The sequence below is a fragment of the Sorex fumeus genome, unplaced genomic scaffold (genome assembly GCF_029834395.1).
Source record: "Sorex fumeus unplaced genomic scaffold, SorFum_2.1 ptg000029l, whole genome shotgun sequence".
NCBI lineage: Eukaryota > Metazoa > Chordata > Mammalia > Eulipotyphla > Soricidae > Sorex > Sorex fumeus.
The window spans coordinates 11,259,407-11,278,625 of record NW_026606086.1 but is presented as its reverse complement, the minus strand read 5'-3'; the positions used below and the strand labels follow the sequence as shown (position 1 = coordinate 11,278,625).

Here is a 19,219-nt window from a genome sequence, read left to right as displayed (position 1 = left end):
TCAACAAGATAGCAAAATATTTTGTAATTCAAGTTTTTATTTAATGTTATTTTCTGTATATATGTTGGTTAATAATTTTTTTTATGTGCTCAGCATTTCTCAGATAAGTTACAAAGTTTTCAGGTTTAAGTCTCAGTCATACAATGATCAAACACTTTTCCCTTCACCAGTACTCATTTTCCACCACCAAGAACCCCAATATACCCCCCTCCCACCCCTCCCCATGCCTGTGAGGCAGATGATTTCTACTTAACTCTCTCTCTACTTTGATTACATTCATTATTTCGTCAAAAGATGCACCATTATTGTTTAGAGTTACCACCCAACAATCAGAACTGCTGAAAAGGCATTGTGAAGTAATTTGTTTTCTATAGCTGGTTATGAGAACCATATGATGCCGTGGCCATGCAATTTTGGATTTCTGATATTTTACTAATTAAGTCTGGAGGGATTTCTGCCAAGAGCCAGATAATTACGAGATTGGTTTCTTTGCCTCTGGAGCCATGGCCGTACCAGAGAGCCGCTCGTGGGGGGCAACTCGTGGCCTCAGCAGGGAGTAAAGGACAAGCCGGTACTGCCCCCCTTTCCATGAGGCTGCAGTTGCCCCGTCACTGCTGGCTCATACCTGGCTTTCCAATAAGCTCTGAGGCTGCAGCCACCTTGTTGCGGGGGGTGAGGGTGGTGAAGGTGGAAGGGAGAGACACCCTTTCCCTCCCAGGGAGGCATGGCACTGTAGTTTAAGGCATAGTCTATTCACTTTTCTGCCACAAGCTGCCAGGCTCTGGTTTAAGTTCTTGTTCCTCTGGAGCCATGGTCATGCCAGGGAGCCGCTCATGGAGGTCAACTCATTGCCTCGCTAGGGCGTGAAGGACGAGAAGCTATTTCTTATTTCAATGTCAATATCATGTAATATGTATATCTCTTCCATGAATAAAAGTAGATTTCCCCCCCCATTCTAAGAGATATTAAATACAAAGTGTGAATTTTCCTGGAATTTTTATTTGTGAATAATGAAATGATGTTTTATCAGTAAAACAAAAAGGCAAAAGGTACAATAAAGTATTTCATGTGCTCAGTTACAACCATTTATTAACGCATATGCCAAAGGATTGCATTGAAGAAGTCATTAACAAAGCAAGTTCCTAACATTTTAACATGAATTAGTGATTCTCACTAAAATATGTTTTTGTATCCAGCAACACAAAACGGTTCTGAGTCAAGATACTATTCATTTCTGTTTCTATCAGATCTTACTAGCTTGTTTACAGAACAGGCTCTTGTTCCTGCATTTGTATGCTGTCCACTAATAGTTATGACCATAGTTGCAATCTCAAAGTACTGCTGACAGCCAAATCTTTAGACACAGGCTCCAAAAAGTCAAACCATAAAAATAAAGAAAGCTCAAATATTCATAAACTATTTCATATTCAAAAACAAACCTAGCATAATTTTGTGCTATATTGTTTTCTATTGAGTCAGATGCATCTTTAGTTGATAAATAACAAAAATTGTAAAATTGTTAGCAATTTCTCAGGCTTTATTTTATATTTGTTACTAAATAGAAGAAGACATGACTTTTTGCTCCAGTGCAATATATAATAATGCTTCATTCAGTTTAAATTGCTGAATATTTTTAAAATAAAAAGCGTTTAACTGATTATAGAAATGTGTAAATAAGGAGAGAGTCATAACTGTTAGAGGGAAAACACTTAACAATGTACATACTCATAATAGGTAATTTAAAAAATTTAACCTGCTACATCCTTTCTAAACCACTGATCCTATGATCTTCTAACGTATGAAATTCAGAAAGCCAAGACAAACGCTAGATGACAAATGCATCAACTTACTTTTTTTTGCAAATGCAATGTGATCATGGCAGTTTTAAAGAGCAAAGTTTTTTAATATATTAAACATTGTTAACAAACTATTTAGCATTGCTTTGTATAAGTTTGCTTTAATAGCATTTCTTCACAGTGATATTTCAGAAAGGCTGGAAACTGGTCAGCATAAAATATTCTACCTTGTCTATTTTAATTTGTATGCAAAATTCATCACAATATATCTGCAACTATAAAATTACAAACTCTAGATGTAATTGCATTTCTATTATGATAGAAAAGGGTTTTGTAAGACATCTACAATACGGCAAGTCTAAATAAAATAGAATTAAAGTAGAATTTGAGAAACACATTTTGAAATATGGCAATATAAGTGAATTTAACAAAGACAACTGACAAACTCAAAAGGGTAATTAGTTTTTAGCAAACTTAATAGAGGAGAAAGTGGTAGTGAAATGAAACAAGTATTTCAAAAGAGATAATATATTTTACTTGAAATAATTTTGGCACTTCATGGAACATTTATTTCTCAAGGACCAGAACAGTATAAAAGTTCATCGGATTTTCGCATACTTTGTAGACATTGCACTTAAGTACTGGCAAACACTGAAACAGTGAAATAAACATTCCCATATATGTGCACGTGCATGCAATAGTCAAACAAAGAGTTTACTTTTGAAGATGGTACCTTGAAGTACTTGTTTTAAGCACTCTCTTCGGCAGATCTAATTTCAGACTTAAGTCTGACAAATTCTTTAGCCACATCATCACTGGTTCTCTGAGAAAGTATCCTAAGAATAGTCAAACCAGTTTCATCCATAGAGACATTTTTCAAAAGAGGATACCATGCCCCATAGCTCCCTTTTTCGGCTATATTCTGTAGCTGAATGACTGTCATTCCAATGATTCGATCTTCTCGGGCAAAGCAGTAATCTTTCACGGAGAGATGCAGTTCATAGACCCCTGGACGATTTTCATTACCCAGAATGCTGTGTGAATTAAAACCAGAAATTTTTAGTTTATTTCACATAGGTATCAAAAGACTTCTAAACTACCGCTGAAATTTGATATATTTAACAGTCACTGTCACTGTTCTCCCATTGTTCATTGATTTGCTTGAGCGGGCACCAGTAATGTCTCCATTGTGAGACTTGTTACAGTTTTTGGCATATCAAATAAGCCACGAGGAGCTTGCCAGGCTCTGCCGTGCGGGCGGGATACTCTCGGTAGCTTGCCGGGCTCTCCAAGAGGGATGAGAGAATCAAACCTGGGTTGGCCGCGTGCAAGGCTAATGCCCTACCCACTGTGCTTTCACTCCAGCCCATATTTATCAGTATATCAACAAATTGAGTAGCATTATATTTTAATCCTGATGTAATGCCCTTTAAGTTTCACTTACTTTTTACATAGATATTTCTTATAATGTAAGGAAATATAACTTAAAGTTTCTCCTTTCTTAGACAGGCATAGAAAATTAATCTGAGTATGTATTACTGATTGGGTTAACAATATATTAATAGAAATCAGAACCAAAATATTACGAGATACTGAATCATATGATGGTCTCCATATTGTTACAGGATTAGAATGGCACTGATTCAAGGAAAAAGATTCTTGGAGAATCTTCTGTGCCATTTCAGCATTAGTTTCTGCATTTTTTCCCTTTACCTCATATCTGTAGCTATTCTAGTTGATCTAGGAGTCTTTCCTTGGATGTGAAGGAAAACACTTCTCACTCATCAAAGCACTATTCTTAGGAAGCTAAGTTTAATACAAAAATCCAGAGTAAATTAGTTAGATCTAATTTCAGAGCCTGGTGCGTCAATGACAATTCTTTCATCACTAAAGTTAGACCTGTCAGTTCTAACTAGGGTCTGAAGATTGTCTCTACTAATATTAACCTAAGACAAGTTGTTGGTGTAGAACTAAACAAAATAAAGCCTGAGTGATGAGATCCCTCCCCTGCCCTTTACTTTAGCTCATCCCTAGATACTGACTCTCTAACAAATTTCTATTAGTCAGTAGTATATAAGTTTCCAAAATTCCTTTTTTTTGGTCACATGACATTTTCTGCTCTAACATTTTGTAGAAAGTGTCACTTCAAGGCAGCATTGATACAATATACTTTATAAATAAAGATGGACTATGTACTTTATAGCTAATCTGACATTTCTTTTACATTGCAAAAACTTGTTGGGTAAGAAGAAATTAGAATAACATAAGAACCAGATATTTTCTTTGTAAATAAAATTACATCAAAATTCTACCTTTTCTGGGACTGGCGTGATAGTGTAGTGGGTAGTGCATGTGCCTTGCATGCGACTGACCTGGGTTTCAGTCAATACCTGGCTTTCAATAAGGTCCACTGACCCCTGCTAGTGGTAATCTCTAAGTACAGAGCCAGGAGGAGTGTGCCAGATGTAGCCCCCAAAAACAAACAAAAAAATTCCACCTTTGTCAAAATCATAGTCTTGGCAGCTTGAAGAGTTGATGAATATTGAAAAATATGTGAATTTTGTGTGAATCATAAATTTCTAATGCCTTTTGAAAAATATTTAACGTGCTTATGTAATAAGGTAAGTAAGTAAATAGGTGAAATTTTGTGAAATTTTATTTGCACAGATGATTTTATAGTTATATAATTATATGGTAACCTTTTATGATATAAAGAACCCATTAATGGATGTGGAAGAATAGATAAGTTTTAATAGGTAATAAAACAATGCAAGATAAAGAGTGTGCAACTGGAGGGAATTGAGCTGAGCGAAATCAGGCAGAAGGAAAGGACAGATATATCATGCTCTCTTTCATATAAAGGATATAAAGAAAAAAAGCAAGAGAACAGAACCAAGAGCTGGTATTGGGAGGGATACTAAGATAGTGAAGACTCTGAAGGGTGTTGTACTGGAATGCTGTATGCAGATAAGGCTGTCAATAATATGGTAAATCACAATGACTGAAATTAAAAAATAATTAAAGTGTGAATAACAAACAAACTAGTAACAAACTATTTTTAGGTTCATGTGTTAGCACCAAGGATGTAGTCTTATGACCCCTCCCCCAATTTTCTCTTTCAATCCCAAAATCAGTTACTTTCTCTAATTTATGGAGTTAATTATATTTTTATATCCAGATAACTATCAAGTTATATAGAAATTAGTATTTTATATCTCCTATTGGAAGGGCTGTTTAAAAGATAAGGATCTTCAGATTAAACAAAAATTCTTTTGCCCCCGAGCTTCTAGTTTCTTCATCTCAGTCTATGCCTGTCTATGCAATCCTAAAACTATTCTACCCAATCCAAAATCCTCTCTAGCTAAAGCCAAAGCCCTCTGGGTCATTGTTGATTTTACTCAATGATAGATATATTCAATTTTCTCTATTTGAGTTTACCCTTCTACCTCCTCGCTACTCTTTGCAATAGGAGGCTGACTTGTAAGAACTTCACCAATAGAGTTTCCCAGGCTTTGGCTTCTAATTGAATTTGGTCAAAAAAGAGCACTCTTTGGAAATCACCTGCTCTTCATCTCTGAAATGGCCTCAAATAGTCTGTTTCAAACTATGTAGTCACTTCAGACTACATATGAAGTTTTCTCTCTCCCAATTAAATAGCCCTTCCTTCAGGCACAGAAACCTAACTCCTGATGTGGCCCAAGACACATCACTGTTGCTTGAAGTCTCTCTATTTCCTACAAATTCTGTTGTAAATAAACCCATCTTGAATTATTCTTAAATGAATGTTCTTGGTAACATATTTTATAGACTCTTTCATGTTATGCCTACAGTCTACTTTAAATGTTATGAAATTATTTCCAAGGCATATCCAGAATTTCCTAACATATTTTCATCTCCCTGCTACTGATATTCATTTCCCTACTGAAATATCATCACCCCACTATTACTTCATGTTTGTTGTACTACCAATAATGGTCTTCTAACTTCTCTTTGAGCATTGACCTTGCCTCACTATAGTTATATTTCTGTATATAAATATATTAATCATTTGAATATGTAAAGCAGATTCATCATCTGCTCACTTAAAAACTCTTTCAAGACCTCCTATTTAACTTAGAATGTAACCTTGTCTCTGTGGATGCTACATGCTAAACTTTTGCAATGTATTGATTCTGTGAACCCTGACAACCTCATCAAACTATTCCATCTCATTCCCTTGTTTACCTTTGATTTTTTCTTAAAAGTTCTAGGCATGTCCCACATTTGCTTCTTAATACTAGCAATAATGAGTGGCCTAAGATGCTCTCAATTCTCTTCCCTGAATTGCCGGCTATATTTACTTATTTTTTAAATAAAATTATTTTTTATTCACTTTTTTCAGGTTTCAATTTTAAGTTACGTGTTCTGTCAAGTTATTCAGTATAAGATGTCAGCCTTCATTCCATTTAGAGTACCCGAGTTCAATTCTTTCTTTTGTTTGTTTGTTCTATGGGTAAAACTGGCAGTGCTCAGGATTTACTCCTGACTCTGTACTCAGGAATCACTTCTGGTGGTCCTTGGGGGACTATATGGAATACTGGGGATTGAATGCAGGTTGGCAGGATGCAAAGCAAATGCCCTACTATGGTTTAGGTCCCTAACTCTTTACATGGTACTCACTATCGTGTGATGAAATGTATTTATTCATTTGTATGGAATCAATGACAAAGAGTAATAGAGAGTTCTATGTCAGTCCTACTAGATAGCCTGGTTGAACAAATTTGTTGGGATCATAACTTACAACTGAAATGTCTCATTGTACTTTGGTGACCACGTGTTGCTCTTGGTTTTTGTGCCTTGTTTTCTCTTCTTGTCACTGAGGTTGGGTCCCAGCATCCAAACTTCCACAAAGGGACGGAACATTGCTGTTGTCTGCCAGTGTAAGTCATTAATAGCAATCACTAAAAGAAAGAGGAAAAGGGAAATGAATACTAAGTATCAGTTAGAGAAAGCATAAAAAGTTGGCCTCTCCTTTTGGTTATTCACTTTAACAAATAAAGCTATGACCTGAATTATCTAAAGCCTAGAACACTTATAGGAAAAACACCTGGGACAAAAAACAATTTTAGTTATAGAATCCACCTGATGGAATTTTCAGTTTAAGCAATGTGATATTGGTGTGATAGTTTACTATAATTGAAATGATAAAATTATGTATTAATAAAAGTTTGTTTAGGATAAGAGATAATTTCTGTATTGAGAATATATATTCTTTATGAACTATCTCTAAATTTTAAAGAAAATAGTTTACAATAAATTCTATAACTTTATTACCTTGTAAAATGCTCTGATATGTCAACATATAAAGTATGTGATCAATATCAATGTTATAGTCTAAAATGATTGCATTTATTAAGTTCAACATAGACATCTTTATAACTCATTAGATATATTTCTACATGTGGTTATTGGATTCAATATGGAACATATAGAAATATATTCATATATATTTATTTTTGTATATATTTAAAATATGATATACATTATGTTTGTATGTTTACATGTTATATATCTCTATATTAAAGTGCATAAATATATATTTATATGTGTTTAAAACTATAGATTCACTAGAAATATTCACATGGATTCATATTTAACTAAAAATTGTTAAATATAGAATCTAATCTAATCACTAATTCTTATATGGTTATTATCTAATTTTAGGCATCATAAACAAATTATTTGAATATTCTTTCTGTGATTTGTTTCATTTATTGCTTGTATGTGGGAAGTCGGGTGTAGGGGACACAATCAGTTTTGCTCAGGGCTTACTCCTGGCTCTCTGGTGGTGTTCTGGGTGCCATATATAGTGGTTCTATCTGGGATTGGCTATGTGCAAGGCAAGTGTTTTAGCCCCTCTACCATCTCTCTGGTGCCATAGACACTCTTTTTTTACCCCTGTGCCTCTGACCACCTCCATTAACATTATTTTTTATTTGTACACTTTACATATCTTTTGTTGATGATACATGTAAAAAAAAACCTTACTGCTAGAACTGCCACATGGTATGTTAATAGAATTGGAGCATTTGATATACATTGGTATATTTTTAAAAAATATTAAAGACCAATGATTGTATCCTTAAACGAGCACTCATCTATGTTCTCATCATCCATCATAGATTGTGCCAGTTCTACTTTTATAATAAAAGTATATTAGCTATGCCATTAACAGCATATTTGGGTATAATGTCTTGAATAAAAGTAAGTATTATTAGTGGTTCCTTCTTTATCACAACTGCCTTTTCTTCCGGCATGTGAGGCATGTGAGGCCGGCTTTTGAACCTTGGAGTGATCCTCCTGGCCCTTATCGCTTCTATCCTGGGGGTCAGTCTCTCATTATGTTAATTTACATTCCACAAATGAGTGCAGTCATTCTTTGTGTGTCCCTCACTCTCTGACTCATTTCACTTAGCATGGTACTCTCCATGTAGATCCACTTAAATGCCTGCCATCATAGTGGGGGGTTGAGAGGGGCTAGGTGGGGTGGCGGGAGGGATACTGGAAACATTGATGGTGGAGAATGGGCATTGGTGAAGGGATGGCTATTCTATCATTGTATGACTGAAACGTAATCACAAAAGTTTGTAAGATGTAACTGTATCTCATGCTGATTCATTAAAAAAAATTTAAAAACCCCCAAAAAGTAAGTATTTAATATAATAAATACAAAAGTACATAAAATTTAATATGGTTCTACTGAACTATTATCTATAAGCCACCTTTGAAATGACCACTACATTCAGCTGTACTTTTATTGTTGCTGTTGTTGTTGTTGCTGTGTATATGGTATTTGGTCAATACCCCACAATGTTCAGAGCTTACTCCTTGCTCTGCAGTCAGGGATCATTCCTGGAAGTGCTTAGGGCACCATTTGTAGTGCTGGGGATCAAATCCGGGTCAGCCAGAGGCAAAGCAAGTGCTTTACCTTCTCTACTCTTTCTCTGATCCAAGATTGTATTTTTAAAATACAAAACCATTATATTTAACCACTTACAAAAAAATCAAACCAGTTGTTAGAAGTCATATATAAAAGAAGTTTGTCAATAAAACGTATTGACTTACTAGAACAATAATAGAATCTATTTGACAAGTTACAGAGCCAATCATGGCACTAATATTCAATAAATATTATTGATGATAATAACAGAAATTTTCAGATTGTAAGGTTCTGAAATTTAATCAACAATCTATTTAAACCATTTAGGTACTTTAAACAATCTGGGCTAGTTCCCTGAGTGATATTACAGGAGATAGGGCTCCTACTCTGCAGGATTCTGAACTTGGATCATACCAGCACCAGACATCATCCCCTGAGCACTGTCAGGGGTTACTTTCAGCACAAAACAGGAATAACCCCTAAATCATAAGTGTGACCTCCTATCTTCTGCCTCAATGTGGACATTAATAGTACTGTACCACTGATTTTTCTTTTAGTTTTAAATAGAAAGCCTGATATCCAAGCACTCCCTATAGTATTTTAACATACATTTAAAGAACATAACCAAGAGGAAAATACATTGTAACTATCATTATTACTTTGAAGTTCTAAAGGATATCTAATTTATCTGGATCAGAAATGTACCTTTTACAATGACTTTATATTCTCCAGTTCCCGGCATAGTAGTGATGTCCACATGAACAGATATCTGACCCACTGAGTCTTTGGAAGAGCGACCTGCAAATCAGCAGAATTTTACTGGCTTGAACTTTCATACAACCTGATAATGGATAGATGTATTCTCTGCCCAAGGGACTTTAAGGTATGGTTATGCAAGTGAATGCTTCCTTTAATTTCACACATTAACTTTTTTTTGTCTCCTTTTGTTTTTTATTAGTGAAACACCATGAGGTACAGTTATAGACTTACAAATTTTTGTGCTTGGGTTTCAGTCATACAATGATCAAGTACCCATCCCTTCACCAGCACCCATCCTTCACCACCACAGGTCCCAGCATCCCTCCAACCCCCCATACCCCCCTTCTCACCCTGGCTCTGTGGCAGGGCATTCCCCCTTGTTCTCTCTCTCTCCTGTTGGGTCCTGTGGTTTTCAAGAGAGGCATTGAGTGGCAATCATGTTTGGTCTATAGTCTACTTTCAGCATGCTTCTCCCACCATGGGAGGATCCTCCCAACACCCTTTATTTGGTGCTCTCTTCTCTATCTGAGCTTTCTTTTCCCCTAGCACGTGTGGCTGGCCTCCAAGTCATGGAGCAAAATTCCTGGTACTAATCTCAGCCACTCCTGGGTGTTAGTCTCCCATTTTGTTGCTTTATGTTCCCCAGATGAATGCGATCTTTCTGCCACTCATTAACTTCTGATAGAATTTCAATAGATCAAATTTCCTATGCAGGTGTGGGGCTGGAGCGATAGCACAGCGGTAGGGCGTCTGCCTTGCATGCAGCCAACATGGCTGACCCGAGTTTGATTCCTCCACCCCTCTCAGAGAGCCCGGCAAGCTACTGAGAGTATCTCGCCCGCACGGCAGAGCCTGGCAAGCTCCCCGTGACGTATTCGATATGCCAAACACAGTAACAACAAAATCTCCAATGGAGATGTTACTGGGCCCGCTCGAGCAAATCGACGAACAACGGGAGGGCCTTTACCTTTACCTTTATGCAGGTGTGAGGCTTGACTATGCTTAGCTATCTAAGTTAATTTTTTATCCGGTTCCCAGTAATCATAACACATATATTATAATTGATATTATTATTTAAAGATCTTGCAACTGCCTTCCCAGACACTTAATAAATCTCCACTCATTTCCCATATACAAGGATGCACCTTCATCTTTCACTACTTTGCTTATATTTTTCTACTGTGATACACCAGAGCCCTAGGGGTACAAAACTGGTTGTCTCTCAGAGCACCTGTCTAAAGATGCTCATCATAGGCCAGAAAAGACTAATATGCAAAAGCCTATTGCAAAATAGCACACTAAGTTCAGTACTAAACTCTGTATTGACAAATGTACTGATGGCACAAAATGGAGTAGAAAATTTTATCCTTGTTAGTCAAAATTGGACAAAGCACCATGATTTCAACTCAGGTAACTTTAACTCAATTGTTTTATATATATATATATATATATATATATATATATATATGTGTGTGTGTGTGTGTGTGTGTGTGTGTATGTGTATCAATGCAATAGGAGTACAGTGATATTATATATATACATATGTGTACAATATAAAATGTATATAGCACTGTAGCACTGTCCTCCTGTTGTTCATGGATTTGTTTGAGCAGGCACCAGTAATGTCTCCATTGTGAGACTTGTTACTATTTTTTGGCCTATTGAATATGCCCTCCCGTTGATCGTCGATTTGCTTGAGCGGGCCCAGTAACGTCTCCATTGGAGACTTTGTTGTTACTGTGTCATGGGAGCTTGCTAGGCTCCGACATGCAAGCGAGATACTTTTGGTAGCTTGCCAGAGGGATGGGGGAATTGGACCCGGGTCAGCTGTGTGCAAGGTAAATACCCTATCCGCTGGGCTATCGCTTCAGCCCAAAATATATGTAAATATATGTAAATAAATCATCGCATTGTTTATGAACTTAGACTTTTCCCCCTACACATAGAAGTATATGCTTTTGCTAGAACTTATCTCTATGCGTATGCTAAGTATATGCTCTAGCTAGAACCTTATCTTGTTTTTTCACCTAAAATATAACCTAGAAATCATTCTATTTCATTGTAAATATATATTTTTGTGGGGTGAAGCTCACCCAGAGTTTCTCACTCTTGGCTCAGTAATCTCTCCTGGTGGTGTTCACGGAACCATAAGGGATGACAGAAAACAAATCTGGGTCAGCCACATGTAAGACAAATGCCCTACCCACTGTCCTATCACAACAGCCCCTGAATCTCATTCTTCAGTGTAGTCTGGGATATCACAACACTAAAGAATTTCATAGTATCCCTCAAAAGATGCTAGTTTAATGATATGAAATTTTCCTACTCATGGGTAGAATATAGCTTCCCTTTACTCAGTCTCCTTTTGGTTTTTCAATATTTTTTTATACTTTAATTACTGTGAAAGCTGTGCATCTGAAAAATCTATTCAAAGTTCTTTTAGCTTTCGCTAAGTGAAACTATTTTACATTAGATGGCTTCGTAGAAAGATGAATGAACTTTGCTTATGTTTTCATCAAAGAAACAGACTAAACACTATTAAGATAAGTTTTATTTATTAAATTATTTTGAGATTTTAAAGAATACAATTGTAGTATTTTCAATCAATGATACACTTAAATCTTCCATTTTTATATCTCTTATTTCTGGCATTGCTTAATTTTACTGCTTTATATTTCTAGTGGAATGGAGCAACAGCACAGCTGATAGGGCATTTGCATTGCACGCAGCTGACCCGGATTTGATTCCTTTTTCCCTCTTGGAGAGCCTGGAAAGCTACTGAGAGTATCCCACCTGCACAGCAGAGCCTGGCAAGCTCCCTGTGGTGTATTCGATATGCCAAAAACAGTAACAACAAGTCTCACAATGGAGATGTTATTGGTGCCCACTCGAGCAAATTGATGAACAACAGGAGGACAGTGCTACAGGACAGTGCTACAGACAGTGCTATATTTCTAGTGTCATATGAATGATGGGGATAGGCTTGATACTCCTCATTTGGTTCTCCAAATTCACTTTTTCACTTTCCTCTCTGTGGAAAAAAATATCTTATGTAGAGATTGGTGGGGTAAAACAAGAAAGAACTCATTCACGTAGGTCTGAGGAATCCAAATATAGTAGTAGGGTTCAGCATCAGAGTAGCAGAAGCCAAAAATTGCACAAGTGACCCTAAAGACAAGTCACATGACATCATCAATAAATAAGAAATAATAGAAAAAAATTAGACAAATTAAGAGAAACAAGAGAGATGCCACAAAGGTAAAGCACTTGTGACATCATCAATGAATGAGAAATAATAGACAAAAATTTAGACAAAGAGGAACAAGAGATGCAACGAAGGTAAAGCACTTGCCTTGCAAACACCTCTTCCTGGTTTGATCCCTCTACCATATATAATCCCCTGAAGACCATCAGGAGTGATCCTTGAGCACAGAGCCAGCAACAGGTCTTGAGCATATCTGGCTGTGGCCCAATACCTCCCTCCACACACACCAAAATGAAAAAATATTAGGTATGTATAAGACAGTAGCAAAGAGAACAACTCACAAATCATAGAAATAAGTGAAGAGGAGGAAGGAGAAAGGGGAAAAATTGCTAGTGGAAGAAATAATAATAGCTGAGGGTTTCCTCGGTCTAAGGAGAAGCACAGAATGACAAACAAAGTAAAGTGAAACAGGGAACACCAAGGCTCACTGTAACCAAAGTGACAAGAAGGAGAGAGAGAGAGAGAGAGAGAGAGAGAGAGAGAGAGAGAGAGAGAGAGAGACAGAGAGAGACAGAGAGAGACAGAGAGAGACAGAGAGAGAGAGAGATATTAAAGTAACAGGCCTAGATTTAATCTTGGGCACAACCAACAAACCGTGAGTAGCCTCTAAGCATTATCACATGTGGTCCACCCCAAACAAACAAAAGTTTTGTTTTTATTATTCTAGTTATAATCTAAATTTTTATTTCCTTGAAGAACACACTAAAAACTATATCATGGGCAATAAAATCACGCTGCACTTTTAATGAATTGGGTCTCAGCCACAAATAGCTAATTAAAACTCAAGAAACTTTTATTTATTCTAAAAGTACAGATGAAACCACTTTCCTGAAAGCATTGTGGTGAGGTAAAAAAGCTATCATTTAAAAGCTATCACTATAGAGTGTGATAATGTATGCCTAGTAAATGGATCCTAGTTTATCCTGTCACTGTCCTCCCGTTATTCATCGATTTGCTTGAGTGGGCCCAGTAACATCTCCATTATGACACTTGTTACTGTGTTTGGCATATATCGAATACATCATGGGGAGCTTGCCAGGCTTTGCTGTGCAGCGAGATACTCTCGGTTGCTTGCCAGGCTATCCAAGAGGGGCGAAGGAATCTAACCTGGGTAGGCCAGGTCAGCTGAGTGCAAGACAAACACCCTAACCGCTGTGCTATTGCTCCAGCCCCCTAGTTTATTATTATTATTATTTTTATGTTTTAATTTTTTTTAAATGTTATTAGTTACTTCACAATATTTGATTACATTTAATATTCAAACACTAATCCCACCACCATTACACCTTCCCACCACCAAATTTGGGATGTTTCCATCCCAAGCCCCAATCTCCATCCCAAAACACAAACAAAAGAATTTATTTTGTGTTGTCTGTTACGAAGAACTGCTGAACATGCTTATAAAAAAGTGTTCATGTAGAAAACAGTGTGAAGGGACTGGAGCGATAGCACAGTGGGTAGGGCATTTGCCTTGCATGTGGGAGTTTCTTTCTCTTGTTGAAATACATTCAACAAAAACTTCCAGAAATTCTTTTGTGTCAGGAAAGGCAACAGACCTGGAATGCCTAGGCTGATTAAGGACTGATTTTGCCTTTCTTGCAAAGAACAATTTCTTCCTCCAGTCAGAGACCATGGCTCCCAGAGGAATTGGGCTGCGTGGGTCATCTGGCAGAATGAACGGCTTCAGGAGCAGCTCCCTGGCTACTCGGTCTAACAGTAACCATGCAGTGTAGGTACGTGATGCAGACTTGACCAGTCCTGACCCAAAACAGGCATTTCCTGGGAGATTGGGGTAGGGAATTGGGTCAAACAAAACAAGATGAAAACACTTTTTTTTTGCTTCTTGGGTCACACTAGGGAATGCTCAGCTCTGCACTCAGGAAGTACTCCTGGTGGTGCTCGGGGGACCATTTGGGATTCTAGGAATTGAGCCCAGGTTGGCCGCATGCAAGTCAACTGCCCTACCCACTGTGCTATCATACCAGCTCCGAAAACACTCATTTCTTTTTTTTATTTAATTTTTGGGCTGGAGCGATAGCACAGCGGGTAGGGCGTTCGCCTTACAAGCGGCCAACATGGCCGACCCGAGTTCGATTCCTCCGCCCCTCTCGGAGAGCCCGGCAAGCTACCGAGAGTATTCGATATGCCAGACACAGTAACAACAAAGTCTCCAATGGAGACGTTACTGGGCCCGCTCGAGCAAATCGACGATAAACGGGAGGGCCTTTACCTTTACCTTACCTTTAGTGAAACACCAAAAGGTACAGTTGTAGACTTACAAATTTTGGTGCTTGGGTTTCAGTTATACAGTGATTGAGTACCCATCCCTCCACCAGTGCCCATTCTAAGGCGACATATCTCACTCCCCATTCTACTAAGACACCAGCAGCATTAGGATTCTGGGAGAATGCTAGAGAGATGTTCCCTTTGCCTCACTCTCTTATTTCTTCATGTAGTTACCTCCTGTTTCTTCCCTGTTTTTGCTCATCATTCTCATGTTACTGAATTTGAAGGAATTCATGATAATACTAACCATGGTTATTCTTTTTTATTGATTGCTTTTTTGGGGGGTTGAGTCATCATTGATAAAAAATGTCAGAATATCAAGCTAAAGTTTAACTCTTCATACATGGGCAAGTTTCCCCATACACCCAGTGCCCTATCATCACTAAAAGGATTTGTCAGCTAATTCCTCCATCATTCTCTCTCATTTTCACCAAAATTGGAGACAAGTAGCATTCAGGGATTCTGGGAGACCTGCCCAGACATTCTTGATCATTTGGACTGGTAATTCAGTGAAAGGACCCAAGAATAAGGGCTGAGTGGACCCTGGAGTACCAGTGATTCTTCTGACCACCTAGGTGGTGTTCAGGAGTCTCCATGGCTACACCAAATGATTCTTGGGGGACCACAATATTTGGGGGCCCAGATCAAACTGGGTCCTCTATATCTCTTTAGTATCACAATTTTAATCTTCTTAATGACAAAATAGTATTCTTTATACACACACACACACACACACACATATATATATATATATGATTATACACATGTATCACAGCTTACCTTTCTCATTATATATACCACAGCTTTATCTGTCAATGAACATTTAGATTAATTTATTTGGCTAATATTGCTACGAACATAGTGGTGTAACTATCCTTTCAGATCAGTGTTTCCATATTGGATAAATAAGTGACTGTACATTTTGACCACTTACATGTGTTAGCCGTTGGACTCAGTGCTTTAGATCTGAGATCTCATTTTGGTAACTGATAAAGGTATGCTGTACATTTTACAAATGATGAAAAAATGGGTCCTAGAGGTTAATTATACACGTTAACAAATGTAAAGACAGTTTCAACCAAAGATTGAATCCATGTAAGGTATTTTTTACATCCATATAAGCTAAATATGATAGCAATATGCATTTTACAAACAAGATGTTCTGTGATGCTCATTGAATAGCTTCTATTCTACAATTTCTCTCTCATCTCATTTTACACAACAAAGAGGTAAAGCAGACTCTCTTATGTTGTGGCCATGCTATGTTTAAAATCTCGCTGAACTAAAATAGAGAAGAGGTGGTAAAATTTAAGATAGAAAACATATTATGGAGACAGGCAATGTTTCAGTATATCATATAATTTTTTATTGGTAATATTTAACTTGCCTTGATAATTTTTCATCATTTAACCCACAGTAGTCCTTCAAATATATATTTAAATTAATTTTGCCATCAAGGACTCCATAGTTTTATAGATCACTGTGACTTTGTCTTAATCTTACTACTGATTGAGACATCTTATACTTTATATCATTGTGTCACCATGGTTACAAAACCCTGAATATGTTGATAAGTTAATTGTGATTAATATGATTTGAACTAAATGTTAAATGCAAGAAGTAAATTCTTATGCCCACTGGGCATCTTTTTAGAGTGGTTTATAAAAGTTTAGTTATCCTATGATTGATTTTAAAAAATTCTAACCAATAGCACAGCGGTAGGGCATTTGTCTTGTACGCAGCCTGCCCGGCTGAACCGGGTTCGATTCCTCTGCCCCTCTCTGAGAGCCTGGCAAGCTACCAAGAGTATCTTGCCCTCACGGCAAAGCATGGCAATCTACCCATGATGTATTCAATATGACAAACACAGTAACAACAAGTCTCACGATGGAGACATTACTGGGCCCACTCGAGCAAATCGATGAACAACGAAAGGACAGTGACAGTGACAGTGACAGATTATTATTATTTTCTTCCTAAAGACAAGAATCCATACTGCTTTTTCCCATTTGGAGAGAAACTAGAAATTTTATTTTTTAAAAATAAATCCCAAATAATCTTGCTGTTTAGAAACTCTGCCATTATCAAGTATGAACAAAACTTATCACTCATTCCCACAATAATGATTTTTCACAATCCTTACTTCCATCTATTCAAATACTAGACCAATATAGGTTATGCCCTATTCACATAGATTTCCCTGTTAGTCCAATGCACAATCTTTAACTGTCACTGCAGACAGTCCAATGACACAGAGATACATCTGTGCTCTTTGACACCTCTTTTAGTATTTAATAAGGTTCTATTTCATCATCTATTTATGTTTTTCCCCTATTAATTAATCTTCTCTCTCTCACCACATCCAATGATGTTCAGGGCTTACACCTGGATCTGAGCACAGGAATCAGTTCTGGTGGTCTTTTGGCGACCAAATGGGGTGCCAGAGATTAAAGGTGTGTTGGCTGCATGAAAGGCAAATTCTACTTTACTATTGCTCTGACCCTTATTGAAGTTTCTTGTATCATGAGGTTTACTGGCATTAACACAGTTTTATTGTTAATTTGAAAAAAAAAACTAGATAAAATTATTAATAGAAGTCATCATTAACAATGCTGATAGTATAACTGACACACACAGAAAAGTGTTGATTGGTAAGTAAGTTTGGGAGATGCAACATATTATGAAGCAAAGTGCTTGGAAGGTAAGGTCTCGAACTCTGTGTCATATTGTCTGGATTCAATGCAAATCCCATAACCTGGGTGAACTTGGAACAGTTATATAATATTATCGTCAATTTTTTCATCCAAACACTGGGACTCTGAGCCAGCCTGTTGGTTGGGTGAGAGCTCTTCCTACTCAAAGGACCCAGCCCCAGCAGCCGACCTCCATTGCCCAACCACTGCTATGCTCCAGGCCACTTTGCAGACTGCTTCGATGCCATGTGACACATTATAAGACACTTCCTACCCATTTCTATGGTTACCACACCATAGTTGATGGGGTTCAGACATGAGTCATATACTAGTATCAAATATGAATTTATGCTAGGAGAATGAAGGGAATCTGTATCTAAGACATGAAAATATGTGTCCAACAATGAAATAGCATAATTATCATTAATATGCACACAATCCTATTTAGAGGCAAGGAGGAAATATATGTTGCATAAGTTCTCATCAGAGATCAAAAGGGTACACAGTATGCATAGAGTCAAGTGAGTATTTTTCCATGGCATACGTTCACATGATCTGATTTGTTTGCAGCAAGCACTCATCACTTTTAACTAAAATCTTTAAATATACAAAGTAAAACAAGATTCCAGCAAAAAATGCAGATTGGAGTTCAGGCCATTGATTTAGAGCCCTATAACCTCCTGATCTATGAGAATATATACTAAATGATGTGCCTCAGTCACATTAATCAGAGGTTATCCACCCCGCCAAGCAGATATCGTGAACAAATTGCTGAATACAGCATGTGTGCAAGTAATTGAACAGTGTCGAGAGGAAAATTGATAATGTGCATTGATGGGTGGAGAGAGCAGCATCCACAGTGAGATGGTAATAAGTGCTTGGGTGACAGCAGAAGACAGAAATGACTTCCTTGCAGTAATCAATCAAGAATGCTCACCCTTGATCACTCTCAAGGAGAAGCAGTAAAAACCTTTATAAAAATAAGCTTCGCAAAGACAACTATGCACTAAGGATTCAAGAGCTGAACATAGCCACAACAGCAGGGTCAGAGAGTCTCCGTGAGAGCTCATTGAATACCAAACCCTTCAGTGCCAAGCAAAAGACGGAAGAATCAACAGCTACTCTGTAGGAGGCAGACATTCACATATTAACTCCTCTGCAGACAACGTGACAAGGGCTTGGTTATATATTGCTCTGACCTTTTTATCCAGGACTTGTCTAATCTAATAAAATTCAGAAAGGACAGCAGGAGAAGATAGAAGAAAATGTAATGGACAGAATGAGTAACAGTCTTCAGAAAAGCAATAGAGACTAGATATGGTTTCACTTTCCAGCAGATAAACACAGAGAATTAAATGCAAGAAACAATACACATTTCATTCCCTTCTCCTGTTCTTTTTGGCCTGATTTCACAGTACTGAGTACGACTCTGGTTTTTCAGTATGCAAAAATAGAATCACATATAGACTATAAAAATACACAGAAAATTTTCATTTGATTA

At 37.3% G+C, this 19,219-nt stretch overlaps 1 protein-coding gene across 1 annotated transcript in view; it reads right to left on the bottom strand.

Moving 5' to 3' along the window:
- Positions 1-2,308: 2,308 nt before the first annotated feature.
- Positions 2,309-19,219, bottom strand: part of UNC13C (unc-13 homolog C) — a 626,361-nt gene continuing 609,450 nt past the window's right edge. The window contains exons 30-32 of the mRNA XM_056115400.1: positions 9,421-9,513; positions 6,577-6,736; positions 2,309-2,830 (exon numbers count right to left, since the gene is read on the bottom strand). Of these exons, the coding sequence (XP_055971375.1) occupies positions 2,545-2,830; positions 6,577-6,736; positions 9,421-9,513 (539 nt within the window). The 3' untranslated portion in view covers positions 2,309-2,544. The remainder of the gene's footprint in view (positions 2,831-6,576; positions 6,737-9,420; positions 9,514-19,219) is intronic.